This window comes from Helianthus annuus, chromosome 3, assembly GCF_002127325.2.
Source record: "Helianthus annuus cultivar XRQ/B chromosome 3, HanXRQr2.0-SUNRISE, whole genome shotgun sequence".
Classification (NCBI taxonomy): domain Eukaryota; kingdom Viridiplantae; phylum Streptophyta; class Magnoliopsida; order Asterales; family Asteraceae; genus Helianthus; species Helianthus annuus.
Window position 1 is genome coordinate 115,057,120 of NC_035435.2, and position 17,355 is coordinate 115,074,474.

Below are 17,355 nucleotides of genomic sequence, written 5' to 3' on the forward strand. Positions count from 1 at the left end.
TCTTTTTGCATCTGGGTTTGATTTGTTTTGTACAAATTTGTTCTATTTTGTTCAGTTTTTATAGGATCTGTTACATGCTAAAATACCCTTTTTGTTCTTAACTTCAATTGGTTGCTGCAATCCTTTACATTCAAATAGCAAGATCACGACAGACTATCATAAGGCATAAAAAATAGCAAATTACTAATCAAAATTCCAATTTCCAACAAACCCATAAGCCCAATTCAACAAGATCACGATTCAACAAACCCTGTGTTTTGGTGTAATATTCTTGTTTGGTGGCATGTCATTGAAGATCAACTCTTGCTTGATGCTACTTGTAATAATGGAGTCCAAAATAGAATTTTACACTTGTGTTGATCCCTTTATTCCATGCCGATATTCATCAAGAACAAAGCTCACATAATGGCATATCACTGTCATCAGTCTCTTTTTCTTGAATATTTGTCCATCTCATTCAGCAAAATATTATTGAGATAACCCCCTCAGAAGAAGAATCCATTTCAGTGAAAGCTTTGCCATCTGTGGCGTTTTAAAGTGAGTGGGTTCTAGAGGATATGGCGATTTTGTGTTTTCTGGTTGTGATTAATTTTCATTGTGTATAGACCCCTCTCTTATGGGAGTTTTTTGGCGCGTAGTTTAGGCGGGACTTTTTATTGTAATAAATGATAGTAATAAAGTAACTGTCTTTTCAGTTACTGTTTTTGTATTTACTGTGTTGATCAGCTTTTATCAGTTTTATAGGTTATAGACGTCCCATCTGCTAATTTTGGCGTTTTTTTAAAATGGCATTATGCAGACCAACATGACAAAATACAATAACGGAGTAAATAAAATATTAAGCAGGAAAAATATTTTTTGTTATTTTTGGTGTTTTGTTAGGGTTAACCATTTTTAGTATTTTTTTGGCGTTTTGCTAATAAAGATAGAAATATATCGTTTAATTATCTTTAAAAAAAAGATTACATAGAAGAAAAAAAAAGTGGAAAAAAATTAAAATCCTTCATCAAAAGGTACTTTATCTTAATAGTATCCATTACTTGCGTCATCTTCTTCCTCCTCGGAGTCTTCATCTGGATCTTCATCCATGTCATCACATTCACCTTCATCAGCTTCTTGTTCCTGAAGATTCTGAAGCCTCCACCTGAACATGTCTTGCATTAACTCCAATTTTGAGTTTATTTCTGTGTTGGTACAAGTGGCGTTATGCAATTCTTCCATGAAACCCAGTCGCTGCTTTGTCATGATGTTCTCTAGCCAGTAGACTTCCTGCTCTCCGCTGTCGTATGTAACCGTCACCATGTCTGTTTCATCATCAAAACGCCATGATGTCATGACAGGCTCTAGCTTCACATCTCCTTTGATTGGTCCAAATTTGCTAGTTAATGCTTTCATAAGCATATGCGTTTCATGGCATTCGTTGTCTAGAGCGATGCCAATGGATAAGATTTACCTCTGTATCTCTTCTTCTATCTTCAGAATTTCCCTGACCGTCTTAACATACACCCTCCTTCTGTTGTCAAAATGGAGGACGTATCGCCTGATTCCTAGAGTGTATCTCCACGAAACGATTGTTGCCATTTTTTGGCATTTTGGTTAAGTTGGCGTTTTTGGTTAACGATTTTTTTTTTTTTTTTGCAGAAAATGAATAGATTGAAGTGATTATGGAAGCTATGTTTTACCTTTGTTTATATAATGATGTTTTCGGCATGTAATTTAGGAGGGAATTTCTTCTAATAAATGTTAATAACTGAAATTCAGTTATTTTTGTGTTGTTTCATCTTCCTATAATATTCAACGCGTTTTATTACTAATTTTTGACGTTTTGTTTTTAATGGCGTTTTATTTTTTTTTGTTGGCGTTTTATCATTTGATGGTGTTTTGAATATGAGCGGTAAAAGACCCTTTTACCCTTAATGAAGCGCGTCCCACATAATAAAATTGATGTTATTTACGAAAACGCCACCGCGCAATCTAGTCCATGGATTGTTTTGATCGGACGATCCATAAGCGTTCTCACCGTTCTCACACTTTTCACCGTTTTCTCTAAATCCCGACCCTATATATATATATATATATATATAGAGAGAGAGAGAGAGAGGAAGGTTAACATACATTACGGCTTAACGTACATCACGTACGACAAGTAATTACGCACGCTCATTTTAAAATCACGCACGTTATAACTCAATAATCCAAAATCACGCATGTTGAAACACAATAATCACGCATATTGAAAACATTAATCACGCATGTTATAGAACAAATCACGCACGTTGTTGTACGTGAAGTACGTTAAGCCGTAATGTACGATATACTTTATATATATATATATATATATATATATATATATATATATATAATAAAGATGCATTCTATCATCCTCTCCACATCTCTCTTTTTCTCTCTTTAACCTACAGACAACCACCACCAGCCGATTGCCACCACTACCCGACCACTACCAAATCGCCTGTAGTGAATGATTAATTCACAACTGGAATCAGTAAATCGAATTGATATTGAATTAGCTTAACCTCAATGACTACAAGATGCAAATCAAAGATAATTCAGAACTAGAAGGAAGGGATGGGAGGATACAGATTTAGAGTATGAGATGGGGAAGAACTATCACCATTCTAACCAATTCATCCCCCCTGTGTTTCGGTTCTATACCTTTTTATATACCACCATGTTTTTTTCCCCGAATCGACAGGTCCGTGTAACTTGATGGGTGTCTTGAGATGGGCCTCTTGGCTCAGGCCCATTAGGTTCATAACATTGCCCCACCTGTTCATGACCACACTTTCATATTCGTGAGATTTGGGTTTCATTTTTGATGGTTTGTTTTTCACCTCGGTAAGATTTGGGGTTCGATTTCAGATCGGTGAAATCTAGGGTGTTACCAGTGGTGGTTTACAGTGGGTATTAGCAGTCTTGAAAGCAAATCCATCGATTTCCATGATAACATATCTGTATTAAAATCTGAAAAGGAATCAAGCAAATCATCTTCGTCGTCTTGGGTATTAGCCGGAGAATCATCATCATCCTTTGAATAATCTGGGTTTTTTTTCTACGTATCAAAATTTTGTTTTGAATGTAGAAATAATGGAACATTGTGAAATGGAAGGGTTTTTTATCTATATTTCTTGAATATGCAGGTCACAAGAACAAAAAAAAGGATATTATTGTTTGTTGTATCACAATTTTGTTTTGATTGTAGAATTAATGGAACATTGTGAAATGGATGGGTTTTTTGATCTAGATTTCTTGAATCTGCAGGTCACAAGAACAATAAATAGGATATTATTGTTTGTTTAATGGAGTTGTTTGTTGACATGTGGGATTGCGGATTTACAGGAATGGTAGTGCTGGAAGCTACAGCGAATGAGGGTGGTGGCTGTTGGTGGTTCTTGACAGAGGTGGTGTGGTGGTGGTGATGGAAAGAGGTAGGCAGAGAGTGGGCAAAAGGACATATATTATATTATATTAAATTTATTTTTGTTTTATTTGTTAAAATATTTTTGTATAAATGGGTAAAAAGACTAAATTACCCTTTTGTGATTGACGTGATGTCGTGGTCACAATCAAATTTAATCCAAATACAACTAAATAGTTAGTGGTAAGTGGGTATCGAACACAGGGAGTTTGTGGAATATGTGTTATTTAGAAGATTATCTAACTTGACTAAAATTAAACTAATTTGCAAGTAAAGTAAAATTCAAGAGTTGGTTTAAGTGAATTGGCTTTAAAACTAAATTTAACTAAACAAATTGCACAAGAAAAGTTTTGGTTGTAAGCAAATTAGAGACAAATGACCATCCTAGATTTCCGGTTTGTTTCGACATTCATATTATCATTCACTAGAAAGAACTACATAGACATAGCTCATGTGTGATTACTTGCAGTGATGAAAAGGAACTAAGTACTCAGATTCCTAGAACGTGAGGTTGTTACCCGATGATCAATCAACCCTTACCCAAGCCTAACTATACCCATGATATCTCGATTGCCAACGGCACCAAGAACATATGGTTTCTAATTAGTTCAATATAAGGATTAACAAGTTACTAACAAACAATCACACACCATAACAACAAATCATAATGATTAAACATTGTTATTCTAGAAATTAGAGAAATCAAACATGAAATGTCTCACCCAAACCTTCAATCCAGGACAATCACCAAGTGTTTAGCCACTCATGGCTTGAAACAACATCATAACAAAAGTTTCAATGTTCATAAAGATCCAAGACAATAAAACCGATGATTAGACAAGTGTTCTTCAAGCTCAAGTCTCCAAAAGTTGCTCCCAATTCGTCCCCAAGACAAGTGGTAACCGAAATGAGATGATTAGACACCATAAAAACCCATGAAATGACAATTTAATGCATAAGTTACAAAATTGGATCAGTCGGTGGCGTAACCTACGGCAGAGGGCCGTAGGTTACTGCGGGCAGCTTTCCCTTATGGCGGGTGGCTTCTGTCTTACGGCGAAGGCTTTTTGCAAAGGTTGGGGCCGTAACCTACCGCCAAGTGCCGTAGGTTACGGCGCTGAGTGTTAGTTTTTTCTTGTTTCCTTCATTTAATTCACCATTTCTTCAATCCCAACACCGCCAACTTCTAGCATCCATCCAAGCTCCATAAAACCCGCATTTTAAGCTCTTTAACACCTGTAACATCAAACATCTTGTGATTACCAAATTTAAGCTATTAACCGGGTAAAGTATGGTATTTTAGTCTATTTAAAGGCCTTAAGGGTTGTCCTACGGACCACCCGTCACATCCCCACACTTACCCGTTGCTTGTCCCAAGCAACTCATTCAAAAATTATTTTCAACACATACGCGATCAACATAAACTAAACAAAAACATGTCATCCTTTTACTAACCCATTCTTAACACCCAAAACAATACACCCCTCTCTAAATCTCTCCTCTCGGCTACAAGTAAGTACTAGCAAAGATAAGCTAGACACACAATAGGCAAACGGGTGATTGCACAACTATAGGCTTGTACCTAAATCGGTCCTCCTCTTACAAGTGCCAAACATGAATGCAAATCAAAAGGGCTTTTAAGGTTGTAACGAGGCTAGGCGAATGGGTAGGAAATGGAATATATATGAAGTAGCGAAAACTTAACCCGGTCTTTTATTACCCAAAGAAACAAACGAACAACTATCAAACTTAACTACTATATACAAGGCAACTAAACATCACTTTTTTTTTCATTTTTTTTCATTTTTCATTGCTTTTTCTCTTTTTTTTTCTTTTCTTTCTGTTCTTTTTTTTTTTTATAAAACAAACTAACTCACAAACTACTAAACAACCCCTAATACTATAAGACCGGGTCAAATCGGGTAAATTTTTAGATAACTAACTAGGGGTAACAAATGATAGGCTTGTAGGCACAAAATTGGGCAACTAAATGTCCAAACCCCCGCCCCTCTCACAACCATGCCCATATATATAATTTATGAGGTCCAACCCCCCAAATCCCACACTCACACACACTAAAGACGAGGCTACCTAAATGCCCTTATCCTTTTCACATTCACGTCCAACTAAGGACTCAAACCGCATTCAAGCACAAGTTCTAATGCACCCCCGCCCGTTGCCACTCTCATCAAAGATAAATTTTATTTATGTACAAGTGTGGCTTCAACTCTCACCAAGAACAAAAGGGTATTAAGGGTTGCCGGTGCATCATCTGGGGTTAGACTAAGGTGTTCAAATTTTTCATGTTTTACTTGATTTAAAAAAAATTTCAAAAATCTCAAAATTTCTCCCCATCCCCACACTTGGGATACATTGACCCCAATGTATGGTTTTGAGAGACTTTGATCGCATAAATTCTTAAACACCAACTAAAAGCTTATAAACTCAAACCCAAATTTCTTTTTGTATTTTTTTTTAAACAAAATCAAACAAACTAACTACCAATATTTCAAAGCTAAAGAAGACAACAAGACTAAGGAAAGAGTACATTGACCTGGTGAAGTTTGCCACAACAGATGTTGTAGATAATCGGACTTCCTATCACCACTTTTACCCAAATATCCTACATCTTCCCCACACTTGAATGTCGCCATGGCCCTGAAACATAGAAAGATAAAAACAGCAAGATCAATATAAAACCCCGGGTTGCCTCCCGAGCAGCGCTAAGTTTTCAGGTCTTCAGCCAGACCGTGCCTCCCCCATTTAAGGTGGCTCAAAGAATCGGTTTCTGCTACTTCCATCACTACATCGTGTCATGTCGTAAAATGCATCTGTCCCGCTTCGATTCGGTGGGTAATCAAATACAATCCTACTTGATCCTGTATGCGTGTCCGCACGATTCGGTGTGTGATTTATTTTCATTCTTTGACACACATTTTTTATACAATGACTAGACTCACCACCCTCCCCCTCAATGGACTCATAACTAATCACTCTAGTTTGAACATCAAAGGACAACTTACGGTTCTTTTCGGTCATGGTAATAATCCCGTCTCTACAATTGATTTGAGCATTTGTTGTGTATAGAAACGGTCGACCTAAAATTACCCTTTGTTGTGCTGCCATTTTGGTAGAAGCATAATCTAGAACTAGAAAATCCACCGGGTATTCGAAATCTCCCAATCGAATCATAACATTCTTAACTATTCCCCGTGGACGCCTCCAACTCTCATCCGCCAAGCTCACCATGGTGTCTACATCTTCAAGCAGACCGAAATCGTACATGTCATATAGCTCACCCGGTAACACACTCATGCTCGCCCCATAATCCAACAATGCACGAGGAATTTTTAGTTTCCCCACTCGGATAGGCACGATTGGCGCTCCATACTCTTTATCATTCTCGATTTCGGCATCTTTTTCCAAGCCTGCATTCACTTGATACGAAGAAGTCAGCAATGTTTCATTAAATTTAGTACTAGGAACGGTGCTTACCACATTGATATTAACACTTTTAATGTTTTTGGGATTTATCACCGTGTCACTTGGTAACTGGCCTTTTGCTTTCTTCAATATCGCCACTTCACTTGCAAGTTGACCCATTTGGGTGGTCAAAGTTTGAATCGCTTTATCACGGGCCTCGTCCTTTTGCATCCGAACCTCATCACGTTGATTCATTCGTTGCATTTCAACTTGCATCGCCTTCAACATCTCCATTACTTCGTTTCCACCCGAAGAGCTTTGACCCGTTTGATATTGCCTTTGAAATCCTTGGTTTCCTTGGAAATTCGGGTTAGCTTGATTTGAAGGGTTCCCATACCGAAAGTTTGGGTGGTTCCTCAACCCGGGGTGGTAAGTGTTAGAATTCATGTTGAAGTTCCTACCACCCCCTCCTTGACCTTGTATCGCATGAACTTCTTCATATTGCCCTTCCACCACTCCTTGGCAATTTTCAGCCGCATGACCTATTTCATTGCAAATAGCACAAATATCATAAATTTGGTTAGAGGTTTGAACATTACCATCTTTGACCGTATGCACTTGTGTTCGGGTAACGGCCGGTCGTGCTCTCCTCGATGCTTGAGCTTTCCTCTTTGAAGTAATTGCCATTTGCTCCAAAACTTCCCAATCGTCATTTTCATAATTCGTGCCAAATGTGCCATTTGTGATTGACATTAAGTCACGAGCATCTTCGGCACACAACCCCTCGTGGAAGGCATTCATCAACTCCCAAAGTTCAATTCCATGATGAGGACAATTTTTAATCATCATATTAAAGCGCTCCAAGGCTTCATGAAACATTTCGCCTTGTTGTTGTTGAAAACTCCTCAACCCCTTTCTTGCATCATTGGTCTTTTGGGCGGTGTAGAATTCGTCTAGGAAAATTTGTTGCATCTCCACCCAAGTGTAAATAGATGTTGAAGGCAAAGTGTAGAACCACTTCTTTGCCTTATCCTCCAAAGAAAATTGAAATAAGACCAACTTAACATCATCGGCCGAAAAACCTTGACTCCCAAGAGTATTGCAAATTGAGTCATAGGCCTCCAAATGGAAATAAGGCTCCTCCGTTGCTAGACCCTTATATTTCGGTAAACTTTGCAAGGAATTTGTTCTTACTTCAAAAGTTCTTCCTTGGTTGTTGTAAGGAATAACCACCGGTGAAGGATTATGAGTAATCACCAGCCTAAAATGCGCTTCAATACCCCTCGCATGTTCTCTAAGATGCCTTCTTGGTACACCAAACCGCCCCCTTGGATGAACTGGACCCATTGGTCTTGGTATATGCCCTTGTGGTGCCAAGGGTTGTTGAAATTGTTGTTGTGGCATTGGTGATTGTTGAATTGGCCTTTGAAGTTGAGGTTGTACATTCTGTGGACGAACTTGTTGCAATGGTATAGGACGTTGCATTTGTGGCCCTTGTGGCCTTGGCATAATATGTTGTGGTATGAGTTGTTGTTGTGACACTCCACCAACACTTGGCATTCCTTGAAGTTGGCCTTGCACGTAGCCGAACTCTCCTTGATCTCCATCACCCCCATAAGCATACCCATCTTCATCAAAACCCTCAAATTCCTCATATCCTTCATCATAACCATCTCCTTGAATTCCCGAAGACTGCCCAAATGGAAGAGTCGAGTACTGAAAACCCGACTGGTTTGATGGTCGAAACGATGAAGCGTGGACAATGGTCGAGTTTGGTGCTATGGTATAGTTTGAATATGATGGACCCGCACCCGGGAAGAAATGGGATAATGGTGGAATAGTAGTAGCAGGGTTAAAGGTAATGGTTGGTTCTTCTTGCGTGGTAATGGGTTGTGTGGTGTTGGTTGGTGTGACATTTTGAAGTATGGTGGGTTCAGTGGTAGTGGTTGGAAGGGTGGTGTTTGGTGAAGGTTGAGTGGTTGTTGGTATAAATGGTGGAGCAGTTTCACCCGTAGTGGGTGGTGGTGGTAGAGGATCCATGTATCAAAGTGGTGTAATAGGTGTAGTTGGTGTTGTTGGTGAACCGCTTAACTTGTTTTCTCTTAGCAAAATTTTGTTTCCTCTTAATGTCCGCTCAATCTCCGGATCAAACGGCAATGGTGAAAGCTTGTGAGAGCTTCTAGTACGCATGCACCTGTAAATACCTTCACACTAACACACCCAGCGTAAACCAGAAAAATAACAAACTTAAAAAGAAAGAAAATAACACACGTTGCGCACTAATCCCCGGCAACGGCGCCAAAATTTGACGTGATGTCGTGGTCACAATCAAATTTAATCCAAATACAACTAAATAGTTAGTGGTAAGTGGGTATCGAACACAGGGAGTTTGTGGAATATGTGTTATTTAGAAGATTATCTAACTTGACTAAAATTAAACTAATTTGCAAGTAAAGTAAAATTCAAGAGTTGGTTTGAGTGAATTGGTTTTAAAACTAAATTTAACTAAACAAATTGCACAAGAAAAGTTTTGGTTGTAAGCAAATTAGAGACAAATGACCATCCTAGATTTCCAGTTTGTTTCGACTTTCATATTATCATTCACTAGAAAGAACTACATAGACATAGCTCATGTGTGATTACTTGCAGTGATGAAAAGGAACTAAGTACTCGGATTCCTAGAACGTGAGGTTGTTACCCGATGATCAATCAACCCTTACCCAAGCCTAACTATACCCATGATATCTCGATTGCCAATGGCACCAAGAACGTATGGTTTCTAATTAGTTCAATATAAGGATTAACAAGTTACTAACAAACAATCACACACCATAACAACAAATCATAATGATTAAACATTGTTATTCTAGAAATTAGAGAAATCAAACATGAAATGTCTCACCCAAACCTTCAATCCAGGACAATCACCAAGTGTTTAGCCACTCATGGCTTGAAACAACATCATAATAAAAGTTTCAATGTTCATAAAGATCCAAGACAATAAAACCGATGATTAGACAAGTGTTCTTCAAGCTCAAGTCTCCAAAAGTTGCTCCCAATTTGTCCCCAAGACAAGTGGTAACCGAAATGAGATGATTAGACACCATAAAAACCCATGAAATGACAATTTAATACATAAGTTACAAAATTGGATCAGTCGGTGGCGTAACCTACGGCAGAGGGCCGTAGGTTACGGAAGGCAGCTTTCCCTTACGACGGGTGGCTTCTGTCTTACGGCGAAGGCTTTTTGCAAAGGTTGGGGCCGTAACCTACGGCCAAGTGCCGTAGGTTACGTCGCTGAGTGTTAGTTTTTCCTTGTTTCCTTCATTTAATTCACCATTTCTTCAATCCCAACACCGCCAACTTCTAGCATCCATCCAAGCTCCATAAAACCCGCATTTTAAGCTCTTTAACACCTGTAACATCAAACATCTTGTGATTACCAAATTCAAGCTATTAACAGGGTAAAGTATTGTATTTTAGTCTATTTAAAGGCCTTAAGGGTTGTCCTACGGACCATCCGTCAGTGATCTGATTTAACAGAAAATTTTAATTGAGTTAGGGCTAAAGGGCATAACGTGAAGCATTTGAAAGCATTAAGTACAAAACTCGTCAATTTTAAAGGTAAAGGACACCGTCTGAAATTGGATATATAGATAAAGGACAAAACTTGAAATTCACTCTCAAATATATATATATTTTTTAACCCCACTTTTCAATTAAACATTGAGAACTTGAGAAGTACTTTCATGGAAGCATTAAATGATGTACTACAAAACAAAGGAGGGTCACAAGTGATGATAATTATCTTTAAACAAAACATAATAGCTAAAAAATACATAATATACATTATTGGATCTTTATGCTTAAGACACAACATACAATAACTTTTTTATTGAAATATGATCCCAAATGGCCATGGTAAGCAATTATTGCAAGTACGCGTTTAAACTCAATTTAAATGCGTACAATCTAGATAAATGTCAAGCTTATTATTATTTAATGGTATATAATATTAAATGAATTATTACAAAATATGTTTTATGGAGTGACATAAAACCTATTTAATGGTATATAATATGAAATGAATTATTACATAATATGTTTATGGAGTGACATAAACCAACAAAATGAAGATATATATTTTATTCATATATTGATTATATTCATTGCAAGTAAAGTATAACTAGTGAAAATGCTTGACGAGCCCATTTAGTTCTAACTTTGTGGGCTGCAAGTTTAACGGATCCACTTAGTTTTTCAATAATTTTGAATTGATTTCAGCCCAAAATTAAGTATAAGACCACAATGAGTGGTTGGTCACCGGTGATACGGAAGCTCCTCCACATCCGTAACACCGCCCCATGGGGTGGTGTGGAGGTGACGTGGTGATGGAGCGGTAGAGATCTCACTGGTGTGGAGGGCAAATGGTGTGGTGGCATGGGGGTGTTTCATTGTTGGGATGATTTTTGTTAGTTTTGATTGATTCTTGTTTAATATATAAATATTTTTTCTAAAACACTACTTTCACCCCCCTACCACTCCGTCCTTTTTGTTTACCATTCCCCTTTATTGATGTGGCTGCCATATGACGCTTAATGCCCCCTTTCATGCCCTTCAACTCCGTATAGTCTAAGAACAAGCCTCATATCTATTTTTGATTTCGCCCACATCACCCTACAATTTAATAATTAGGCCTTTTACACATTGCGTCCGCAACGCTGTTGTTTTACTTTCAATTATGAAATGCTTAACGTGCTTAATTGATTATTTTTTTTTTTTTTTGAACCCCCAAAACAAGATAAAAATCTCTATCAAGTAAGCTAGCCTCACATTATTAAAATGCTTAACTGATGACACTTTGTTTTGTTCTATTCTTTGATAGTTCTGCACCAATTAGAAGCCAATTAATTAAATTAATGCTAACAAAATTCACAGAAGATATATTCAATCATATTAATTCACCCTAAAGATAGTTACACCAATAAATCTAAATTATTTCAAATTAGAGTAATTAGTTTCATAACCAGGGTAATTGGGCGATTTTTGGCAATATATTGCAATGAAAGAATAGTCATCATATGAACGTTAAATAAACCTTATTATCATAACAAGAAGGAAGAAAAAACAAATTATGGTTCAGATTTTTTTTTTTTTTTGGACAGAACGTAGCATTTCATTAGATATTGCCCTGCCATGCCAATCACGTAGTGAGCTACTTCCTTAGTCATATATATATAATATGTCCATCCTCTATATATAGACCACATTCCAAGCTTAGAGAGCACCTCAACATCTACCAACTTATCAACAATCTTAATCCTTTATAACGTCATGGGTCGGTTGTCGTTCAATACATCAATCGTCCTAGCAGCACTGCTTGTTTTTGGGATGTGGGCATGCGAAGTCACATCCCGAACTCTAAACGAAGAGAACATGATACAAAGGCACGAACAATGGATGGCACGCTACGGGCGTGCATATAAAGATGGTTTGGAGAAAGAAACACGTTTCAAGATATTCAAGAACAATGTGGCCTACATAGAAGCATTCAACAATGCTGGCAACCGCGCCTATAAGCTTAGTGTTAATGAGTTTGCGGACCAAACAAATCAAGAGTTTAAGGCCACTCGTAACGGATTCAAGTTCCCATCCACACCAAGATCTGGTCAAACCACGCCCTTCAGGTATGAAAATGTGACCGCGGTTCCATCTAGCATTGATTGGAGGAAGAAAGGAGCCGTTACCCCGATCAAGGATCAAGGCCAATGCGGTAAGCACATCTCATGGTTTCCAAATAAGAAACAATTTTTTTTTGCTATGGTTTATATATATATTTTTAAATATTATTTGTTTAAAAATCAATAGGAAGCTGTTGGGCATTTTCGACAATAGCTGCTACCGAAGGAATTACAGGAATCACCACGGGAAAACTGATTTCACTCTCTGAGCAAGAACTTGTGGACTGTGACAGGAGTGGTGAAGACCAAGGGTGTGAAGGCGGATACATGGATGATGGGTTTGATTTTATAGTAAAAAACAAAGGGATAAACACGGAGGCTGCATATCCTTACGAAGCAGCGGATGGAACTTGCAATGCAAAGAAAGAAGGTGTTGCTGCAGCCAAGATCACGGGACATGAGGATGTACCTGCCAACAGTGAGGCGGCACTGTTGAAGGCTGTGGCTATGCAGCCTGTCTCTGTTGCCATTGACGCGGGGGAGGCTGACTTCCAGTTTTACTCGAGTGGTGTTTTCAATGGAACTTGTGGTACTGAACTGGACCATGGGGTTACAGCAGTTGGGTATGGAATCAGCGATGATGGCATCAAGTACTGGCTCGTGAAGAACTCATGGGGCACGGTTTGGGGTGAAGAAGGATACATTAGGATGCAGAGAGATGTTGAAGCTAAAGAAGGGTTGTGTGGAATTGCTATGATGGCTTCTTATCCAACTGCTTGATACACAGTTAAATATATATATATACCCAAAACTAGCACATTGATGTTAAATATGCTTCCAATTGTGTCATGAAATGTTGGGGACTGTATGTAAAACTCGGTGTACATGTTTGTAAATCACTGGTATTCTATACTTATTTCTAAAACTTGATGATCAAGTATTTCCAATGGTTAAAGCATTAAAAACACTCTCTTGGACTGATCAAGTATAGGTCCTTATTAACCACGGTGACCATAGCTTCTAAAATATCTCCTTTAAAAGGCCGAAAGACAACACACTAGTACTTGACTAGAAAGGTAACAAAACCTGTGCCATCTCGTGTAAGCCCTTTCCCTACATTCTCTATGCCCGTTATGGCCACTATAAAGTTAAAAATATAAAATTTGACATAAGGAATCAGAACCTGCAAGTGCCCTCTACGTCTTTTATGTGCTTTATAACAAGCTTTTCGCAAAGGTTGCGATCAAAATGGCTAGAGTGAAGCTGTATGTTTCGCTCCAAGACATATGTCTGCATACAGTTAAGAACGTGTGAGCATGAATCGAACCTAAAGAGTACCAAATTTTCTCATAAACATTAACATATCGCACGGACATCCTGGTAGTTAAATAATATATATCTAGGTGGTGTCATGTTTTGATAAAAATGCGGAATTTCTTTTATAACGGATAAACTTTTAAAGATCGTGTCGTGAATTCGTGATGACACGGGAGGTTTTTTTTTTATTTTATTTTTTTTACAATGAGTATGCCCACATTGCCACGGTTTAATTTAACGATAATTTAAACCTTTATTAACATTAATTTAATTGTTAAGTTTTTATGCCAAAACTGGACATCTCTATAAAAGGCAACTTTTTTCAGTTTTTATTTAACAATAATTTAGTTTTTCTCTAATAACATATAATCCGAATATTTTTAAAAATCAAAATACCGTTTTTTTTACGTGTTGGTATAAATTTTATTAAAAACTGATTATTACTCACTTAAATCTCAGAAAATAAGTCTTGTGAAACTAATTAGACAATTAAAACATATGTTATACAGTGACAACTTATAAAATTAAAGTGAGTTTAATAACTTTAATTGTCTTGAGCAATTCAAATACTACATTTATTGTAATAAAATATTAATTAAAAGATGTTTATTTTTAAACGGTGGAGACTTTTAGCACCGAAAAGCAAATACTCGATTTCGAATCTTGCTTTTCTATAAAAGAGTATGTGTAGGGCCATGTTATAAGACCACCATTTTTTCCTGATAAAAACGGTGCAACAAAATTTAATTTTGCTGAAGATTGCAATGGCGACCGCTTCAACTCGTCTGCAACTCATCATTCTCCTCGCACTTCTTGCATCTTTTCTCGGTAAATCCATTTCATTTTTATTTTGGTTAACCAAAGTTTTTATGATTTCAGGGACCACTGTAAAAAAAAAAAATAAAAAAAAAAAAACAGTTGAAACTTGAGACCTACAGTATTTTTTTAATTTTATAATAGATCCGTACATCATTTTCTTTTCTGATTATTTAAATGTGGTTCTCAAAAAACTGGCCTTATTCTACATGTTAGAAAGTGTTGAAATAAAGACTTTCGTTAGTATATCTTTGTGATTTTTTGTGTGTGTTCACTGATCGGATGTCAATAGGTAATTAAATTAGGTTTCAACTTCGTTTAATTTTTAGGTTTTGTGAGCAAAAAATCTGTATATTTGAAAGTGTTTAGTTTTTTCATTATAACTCACTCCAGATCAAATATGTATTGTGTGATTTTTAGAATCGGATAAAACAAAATGTGTATTATCATATTCACACGTGTTACGATGTAAAGCAAAACTTTTTTTATGGAAAGGGCTCTGATTTTTGAATCTGCTGTGGAGCGTCGAAAAAACTAAGACAACCCAATATGATTTGAAGTTTTGAGATAATTACACCTCTAACAATGTTTTCTATCTTGATGTCTTTTCCGGTTATCATACAAGTGTCGGGATCCGAGAAGAATATGCCACTAGGTTCCAAGGGGTCGAGGGCTGGTGGTACATTCCAAATATCCAAAGGGTCAGGTATTAAAGTCACTAGTCCAATGCTAGAAACCACATTGTGGCCCGACACTGAAAGTAGACCGACTGCAAGCCAGATCAAGGTCACTGGCAATTCGGCTATAAAGAAATGCAAGGCAACAGAGGGTTTATGCGGCCATGATTGCCTCACGGGTTGTTGCAACGAAAGATGTTCTAAAAGGTTCACGAATGGGACCGGAAAATGCTTGGAACCAATGTTGCCTAATGCGCCATGTTTGTGCCACTACACTTGTTAGATTACTTAGATCGTTTCACGTATGTGTTTGACGCATGTCATAGTGATGGTTGTGATTAGCAAAAAAAAAAATTAAATTAAATTAAATAGTATGAATATTTTAAATAGTGGCATCATTGCACGCTATATTTCTATACATCGCAAATTAACCATATCACTACAAGCATTGCCTAAACCTATATATACCTGTATATGTAAGATTTGTATGGAAAAATGTTGACATGGATGATGGATATCATTTATATGAGATAAAGGGCCGGCCCTGAGAATTCGTGTACCTTGTTCGAGATCTAAAAAATGTGTCCTTAAGCCTTAACGAAATTGGGTATTGGGCTCACTAAAGTTCTAAACCTAATGCCAAAGGGGTTAATAACTAATCTAAACCATAAGAATAGTTTTGTAAGAGGACCTATATTGGTGTTTGCATGTGTGTACCCCATTAAAAAAACATTTTACATATACATATCTGTTTTTTTCTTAAAAAACGTGCCCCTCGAAATATTGGGCCCTGGCCTGTGGTCCTCCCCACCCACCCCAAGGTCGGCCATGGAGATAAAGTAAAGAAATAATAACCAAATTTCATATTTATGAGATAAAGAAAAGAAATTACTAAGCAAATTTCATATTTTAACAATTATCTTCTCTTTTCCAATCTTTTATCTCCTTAAAATCGTTTTTTTTTTCTTTTGAGACAATTCCAACATACACTACACATCCGGAATGTTACTATACCATTCACATGAATTTTTATGCACTTCCTACCACCATGTCCAACAAAACACAAATCATTTTATGACGGTGACTTGGACAAAGACATAAAGTATTGATTAAAGTTTAGAAAACGGTTGATAACCTCTACAAGTAAGTTTTTAATCTTGTAGTCTATACTCTATACTATCTCATGCAAGTTTCTTAAGTTATAATAATAGTGACCGATACCGCATTTGCATGTGTTAAATTTTATAAATGGTCAACTGTCACAATAAGTAAAATAATCACAGCACTAAATGAGACATGAGGTAGTGGTGGAGTGGTTGGGGGAAAGGTTAGAATTTTCTTGTGACTCAGGTCAGGTTTCCGCGTATCTGGGGAGAGCCAAGGGGCTGGCGGCGATCGAGTAGTCGACCTTGGTCACAGTGTTCGGTGTCACGGTGATTGGCAAGTCGTTCAAAAAAAATCACAGGCCCAAATAGTCAATGATGTCGCATCATGCAAAATGTGTGTGTGTGTGTGGGGGGGGGGGGGCAATCGGGGGGCAAAAGTGAAAGTGCACTAATTTTAACGTTATTTTACAAATTTCGTGAAAATAACGTTAAAAACGGGGGACGGTTAATCATGCATCATGTGGTGGCGTTGATAGCAGAAAGACAAAGTGGTACATGCACTAATCGGTCTTTGTTCCAATTGCTGAGTGTTATATGTCTTATGTCCAAGGCTTGACGCAAAACTACTATCGAGTCGTGGGTCTCATTAGAAGCAACATCTCTATTCCTACGGGAAGAGGTAAGGTTGCCTACATCTTACCTTCCTCAGACTCTACCTTAGCTTTGCTATTGGTAGGATTTACTAAGTATGATGATGACGACATATTATCTTGAAATGGTTTTGTTATATTATCCCTTCCTTCACATATGGTTTTGTTATATTATCCTTTCTTAACATATTAAATTTTTAGAAATTTTATTGTATTAGTTATATTATCCTTTATCCGCAACGGATCGAT

General features: G+C 37.3%; 2 protein-coding genes and 1 non-coding gene across 3 annotated transcripts; all 3 read left to right on the forward strand.

The window, feature by feature from the left end:
- Positions 1-7,676: 7,676 nt before the first annotated feature.
- On the forward strand, positions 7,677-7,782 carry LOC118490853. Its single transcript, XR_004890078.1, has one exon. It is a non-coding gene; the product is annotated as a small nucleolar RNA R71 (small nucleolar RNA).
- A 4,399-nt stretch (positions 7,783-12,181) lies between these two features.
- Positions 12,182-13,487, forward strand: LOC110939184 (senescence-specific cysteine protease SAG39). Its single transcript, XM_022180974.2, has 2 exons — positions 12,182-12,632; positions 12,728-13,487. Exons 1-2 carry the CDS (start codon positions 12,194-12,196, stop codon positions 13,318-13,320), a joined length of 1,032 nt encoding a protein of 343 aa, XP_022036666.1. The 5' UTR covers positions 12,182-12,193; the 3' UTR covers positions 13,321-13,487.
- A 1,097-nt stretch (positions 13,488-14,584) lies between these two features.
- On the forward strand, positions 14,585-15,736 carry LOC110939185. Its single transcript, XM_022180975.2, has 2 exons — positions 14,585-14,685; positions 15,299-15,736. The coding sequence occupies exons 1-2, from the start codon at positions 14,622-14,624 to the stop codon at positions 15,631-15,633; spliced, it is 399 nt and encodes a 132-aa protein (XP_022036667.1). The 5' UTR covers positions 14,585-14,621; the 3' UTR covers positions 15,634-15,736.
- The last annotated feature ends 1,619 nt before the right edge of the window (positions 15,737-17,355 follow it).